Source organism: Spermophilus citellus (genome assembly GCF_964194105.1).
Source record: "Spermophilus citellus genome assembly, chromosome: 9".
Lineage (NCBI taxonomy): Eukaryota > Metazoa > Chordata > Mammalia > Rodentia > Sciuridae > Spermophilus > Spermophilus citellus.
This window is the reverse complement of record NC_138191.1, coordinates 58058219-58064218: the sequence shown is the minus strand read 5'-3', so window position 1 is coordinate 58064218 and position 6000 is coordinate 58058219. Positions and strand designations below refer to the sequence as shown.

Genomic DNA, 6000 nt, shown 5'->3' with positions numbered 1-6000 from the left:
ATCTAATATGAAATAGTAACTACATGGTAATTGATTGCCAAGAAGTCAAATAGCAAAAGTATAATTGACAGGTTTTTGTATAACTTAATGATTCAAGTTATGATATGGGGGTATAAATTAATATATTTGTTATACCAAAGAGAGATTTCTTTCAAGATTTGAGTAATCAGCTAGGTGCAGTGGTACATACCTGTAATCCCAGCAACTCTGGAGGCTGAGGAAGGAGGATCCCAATTTTGAGGACAGCCTGGACAACTTAACTGAGACCCTGTCTCAAAAAGTGTAAAGATCTTGGGTTGGGGATGTGGCTCAAGAGGTAGCGCACTCGCCTGGCATGCGTGCGGCCCAGCACCACATACAAACAAAGATGTTGTGCCTGCCGATAACTAAAAAATAAATATTAAAAATTCTCTCTCTCTCTACCTCTCTCTCTCTTTAAAAAAAAGAAAAGTATAAAGATCTGGGATGTAGCTCAGTGGTAAAATGCTCCAGGTTCATTCCACAGAACCAAAACAAAAATACAAAACAAGATTTGAGTTATGTTTTAACTTGAGATAAAAAACATGTGTTTGAACTGCTACAAAATGCCTTCCCATGGGTTCATAAAGATTTAATCACATATAAAAATAACTAAATCCAAATAACTCTGATTATGTAAAAACTCAGTCTTATAAATTGCCATGCTGATAATATACATGAATTTGTGCAAAAAACAACTTTGTGCATCTGTCAGCTAAAATGCCTATATAGTTTCAGAAATGTTATAAAAAGGAATACTTTGAAATCTGATTAATATTTATTTTTGTAACAAAATATGACACTAAATAGAACACTTCATTGTGAGAATTTTCTTTTGTTGTGCTAGGGATTGAACCCTGGGACCTTGAGCATGCTAGACAAGTGCTCTATCACTGAGCTACTAGTTTTCATGTTTTAATCACTTTTGCTTGAAAACACTGAAGTAAATAGTGATTTTAATATGAAATAATTTTGTATGTTACAAATAATTGCTTAGGAGATTATCAATTTAAGTTGGTCATATGAATTATGCCTAAATTCATAGTAATGGAGAATATTGAAAAATGTATATGTTTGATTAAGTTTGATGCCCACAAATCTAACTTTTTTGAAGAGAAATAAATTGTTTTAAGTGTGGAATCTGTTTAGAAAATTTGGAAGAAAAATGCTTATCTTGGAGGTAAGACTTTATATTCTATTGGGGAATTATGTAGACAGCATGATTAGGGATAATATTTAACACAAATGGTAGATTATTTTACTTTTTAAAGGGAAAACACAATTTTCATTTAAATTGTAGTCCTTATGCCTTAATTTTTTGACAGTATTTAGATATAATAAATCTTAGAATTGGAATGGTTCTAAATAATGAGACATTCATTTGATAACTACATCCATTTCCATTACTAATTAGTGTTATTTGTGAATGCTAAACACATTTAAAGATGTCTAGGGAGTGAGAGGAAGAGAGATGAGAAAGTGGTTAGCAGTGTTAGGTGATATAAATAACCTTGAAGAAATTCTATTTGAAATAGAGACAGTATAGAAAAATATTAGGGTGTTGTTCAATGTTTCAGAGACTTCCATGGCATGGTACAACTAAGCATTTCATGTGGAATCTGTATGCTACCTCAGAGAAGAGCAGCAAAATATTTAGCAAGAGTAGAAAAGCTCCCGCTAAGTGCCTCAACCCTGAGGGAGTGCAAGGACTCGGATTAAAGCAGAAGAATCTGGTTCACCAGTGTTGTCGGGGGAGGAGTTTCAAATGCTGACACAGAACCTGTTGGGAGGACACCCAGCTGTCATTACTCACTGAGTACGCTACTAGTTGACTGGATTGAAAAATGTTTTAGGAGACAACCAATTATAAGCGTAAGTACTTGATATCTAGAAGCACTAGCCAAACTGCTGACTGCCTAATTATGGAGTTAGGAAAACAATTCTATAGAGGGGGGGAAAAAAGTGATGGACCTGTCTCCAAGGTTTGTATATTCTGAGATAGATGTTATAAGTTCTTAATAGGTTGTTTGCACGATCAGGGAGACACCTGGCCTCTCCTGCCACTGAACCCCCACCCACAGGTGCCCATCCTAGAAATCAGGCAAACTTCTTCGTGTCTCATCTTCTGCAGGTGACCAGCTGGGCCACCTGCATAGGAGATAAGAGAAATGGACTCCTATCTCATGCCGTGACAACTTCCCCAAATAATTTTCGGACGATTTGTCCCTTTTCATGATTTTCTGAAATAACTTATAATAAAATTATAATACTTTATTAAAAAGAGAATCGGAGGCATGCTGTATTCGCATTTGACGTTCAACATTCCACGTTTCAATGATTCCCAAGAATCTTAAGATCGAAGCATCAGGCCTGAAATGAGAGATCTCCTTAACCAACAAGATTTTTAATTAACACCGCGCCCCACACACCCACCCACCACACCTCCTCAATCTAAACCCGAGGATTTGGATGAGGTTTCTTTGTCAGGGTGTTCCGAAGACAAGGAAACCACAGGCGGGAAATGCGGGTGTCTGCAGTTGCCTCAGTTAAGGGGGCTCCGGGCAAAGAAGGGGCAGTGGGCGTCTTTTCCTCCTCTCCCTTTCCATCTTGGAGGCAGGAATCCGAGTGGCGACAGGAGTGGGGCGGTCTGCCTACCAAGGGACACAGATTACAGACCTCGTGGGTGAGAGGCGCGAGTGGGGAGGACACCCTCGAGGGGACCCCGCCGGTCGCAGCCAAGCGAGCGCGGGTCCGCCCCGATCCCAGGGTGCACCGCGCCCCGCCCCCTCCCCGCTCCACGTCCCGCCTTCCCTTGGCCCAGGCCCCCTCCCTCCCGGCTCCGGGAGGCGGGGACGCGGCGGCGGCTTCTCCAGTCGCGTCTCTCTCACTCACTGGGGAACCCGGCGGTGGCGGCACCTTTCGAGGCAAAGGCGTTCAGACGCGAGCCTGCCGGCTAGCCAGAGAAAGAAGTCGGACACACTGACTGCGAAGCCGACGGACGCACAGACAGCGGATCAGCCAGACGATCCGAGTCGCCTCAAGTTCCGCCATGAGCTGGGGCACGGAGCTGTGGGTGAGTGCGAAAGAGGGGCGCCCCGCACGGTTCCCCAGCTCCCTGGAGGCGCGGGCTGGCGGGCGCCGCTGACCGTCGGCAGCCTAAGCGCGTCAGGCGGTCCCGCTTCAGCGCTGTCGGATGGTGGGAGTCCCGTTCCTCTTTGTGTGTGGCTCTTTCTTGCTTCCTCTGCTGGGGGGTCGAAGGGACGGCCAGACCACTCTCCCGCCTCCGCCGCCGCGGAGGGGCAGCGCCCTGGACGGCCCGGGAGAGGCCCGCGGGCTCCCGCGTCCGCCGCGTTCTTCTCGCGTCCTCTTTCCCTTCCCCGCCTTCACTTTCCGGACGCTTGGCTCCGCGCCGGCTGCTCTCCTCTCCCTTTGTATCTGCCCGCCTGGAGGCGGGGGAGGGGGCCCATTGTCCGGAAGGGGCGCAGTTCGCTGGCGGGGAGGGCGTCCTCTGCGACCCCCAGCCGGGGCTAGTGACTGTGGGGCTGGGGCGGCTCCCTGCGGGGCGGCGCCGCCCAAACCCCAGGTAGGGGGAGCTGGGCGGCTTTGTTCGGTGCCCGGCCTCCGGCCAGCCAGGCCCAGCCCACACACCCATTTTCCCTCTCCGTGCCTTAGTTCTCCGGATCCGCGTACCTTTGGGGGACTCCGACTGGATTACCTCGGCTTCAGCCCTTGGGCTGCAGCATTGGCTTTTGTGATCTGAATTAGATTGAGTGATTCTTGGGGAAGCTAATTTTGCCAAAAGGAGCGCGCGGCCGCTGGGTTGCTTTATTTCCCTTCCGTTCTTTATCCTCTCTCGTCCTCTCTCCTTTTCTTTCTCTTTTCTCCTTGCCTTTCTTGGGCTCTGGAGGCTCCAAACTATGCCCAGTATCTGGCCAAGGTACGGGTGGAGGGTAATAGGTCTGAGAATTTGTTCCCGACGCTGCCACGGGAGGGTGGAGGTGTGGAGGGCAGTGATTTCTCAGGTGCGGCAGGAGAAACCCACAGCGTGGGGGCGCTGTCCCGAGAGCCGCGGGGCCTCGGCCACTCCCCTTTTTATCCCACCTGTGCATATTTTCCGTGCCTTTTGTTTGCGAGAGTCTCGTGAAATCTCTGCACAGAAAGGGGAGAAATAACTTTCGAGTTATGTAGGTGAACTGTTAGGATGGGAGTGAAAGCAAATCCGATTAATTGAAGAACAAAATGTTTTCTTATTTTTCACGTCTTACAGATAGGGAATTTTTTAACTGAAAGACTTTAGAATGCATCTAGTTGAACCCCTATTTAGCGAGCCCAGGAATCTCCTACAACATGAACTAGTACCTGCCCTGTCTGCAAACACACCACCCAAGAGAAAAATATCGCAGGAGCCTATCTATTCCGTTTCTAAGATAACATTAATTGTTCTAATAATGGGGAGGAATGTACATAAATGAATTATGTAAAATTCAGCTTTTTACATTGATTAGGATCTTAATTATTAATACCTTTTTACTTAGTACGTTCTGATTGATTGCAGTGTCATGAACAGAACTGGATATAGTTTTGTTTCCCATTTTCAGAATTAGAAGAGCACCAAGTTACATCCCCAGCCCTTGTTGATTTTTATTTTGAGATATAGTCTCACTAACTTGTCAAGGCTGGTCTGGAATTTGCGATTATCCTGTTTCAGCCTCCCAAGTCATCGTGATCACCCTATGAAATTTTTATTTCTACATCCTTTTTTTTTTTTTTTTTTGGTACCGGGAGTTGAATCACCCAGGGATGCTTAATCATTGAGCCATATCCCCCAGTCCTTTTCACTTTCTGTGGAGAGAGGGTCTTGCTAAGTTGTTGAGGACCTCCGTAAGTTGCTGAGCCTGGTATAGAACTTGTCATTCTTCTGCTTCAGCCTCCTGAGTTGCTGGGATTACAGCCATCATGCCTGGCTCTCTATCATTTTTTCAAAGACATGAAACTGCTGTTAGAATTTAGTTTTGTTCAAAAAATAAAGCAATTATTGTGTGTGGCATACAGAAAGTACAGTGTGTGTATGGTGATATTTATTTCGAAGTCTTATGATATTGGCTCTACCTTGATAAAATTTAGTCATTTTGAGGTGATAGCTAAAATGCTTGGCACCAGAACAGATTTCCAGTTTTTTTTTTTTTTAAGAGTGTGGAATACTTGCATTTACATAATGAGGTATTTTTTGAAATCTAAACACAAAATTCATTTGTTTCATATACATCTTACATAACCTGAAGATAATTTTATACAGTATTTTTACTGTGCCTGTGTTTTGACTGTGACCATCATAGGAAGTCAGGTGTAGAATTTTCCACTTGTGTCAGCACGTTGCAAAAATTTGGGATTTTCAAATTAGCTGTTCTCAACCTGTATTACTTTTGTAACTCCAAAATAGTAACCTACATTGATATGATATTACTATCTGGAATGCCCTCTCTTGACCAATTCCTATTAACTCCCTCTCTCTAGCCTATACTTTCTGGGTGTATTCTCTTTATTATGGGACTACCACATTATATTATTATTTTTTGAAACAGGTCTTGTTATATGCTATGTTGCCTAGCGTGTTTTTTTTTTTTTTTTTTTTGGTAGCAGTTGTTGAACTCAGGGTCATTCAACCACTGAGCCACACTCCTAGCCCTGTTTTATATTTTATTTAGAGACAGGGTGTCGCTGAGTTCCTTGGGGCCATGGTTGCTGAGGCTGGTTTTGAACTCCAGATCCTCTTGCCTCAGCCTCTTAAACTGCTGGGATTACAGACTCGGGCCACTGCTCCAGGTCCACGTGGTTTTGAACTAGATACAGCCCTGGCTTATTACTTCTTGTATATTCAAAGCTTAGGAAAATAGTCATAGGATAAATATATAATATATATATATATTTTTTTTTGTCCTGGGGAGTGATCTCCAGTGCTTTACCATTGAGTTATGCCCCCAG

At 44.4% G+C, this 6000-nt stretch overlaps 1 protein-coding gene and 1 long non-coding RNA gene across 5 annotated transcripts in view; one reads left to right on the top strand and one right to left on the bottom strand.

Annotated features, from left to right (window-relative positions):
• Positions 1–2274: 2274 nt before the first annotated feature.
• LOC308656144 lies at positions 2275–3051 on the bottom strand. The gene is made up of 2 exons (XR_014023609.1): positions 2911–3051; positions 2275–2669 (listed from the first exon to the last, which is right to left on the bottom strand). It is a non-coding gene; the product is annotated as an uncharacterized lncRNA (long non-coding RNA).
• Positions 2713–6000, top strand: part of FNBP1L (formin binding protein 1 like) — a 116600-nt gene continuing 113312 nt past the window's right edge. Inside the window, exon 1 of one of the 4 annotated variants that reach the window (XM_081306882.1) lies at positions 2713–3091. In XM_081306882.1, coding sequence (XP_081163008.1) covers positions 3068–3091 — 24 coding nt within the window. In that variant the 5' untranslated portion in view covers positions 2713–3067. The remainder of the gene's footprint in view (positions 3092–6000) is intronic. The other 3 variants (XM_081306883.1, XM_081306884.1, XM_081306885.1) reach the window with 3 other exon arrangements.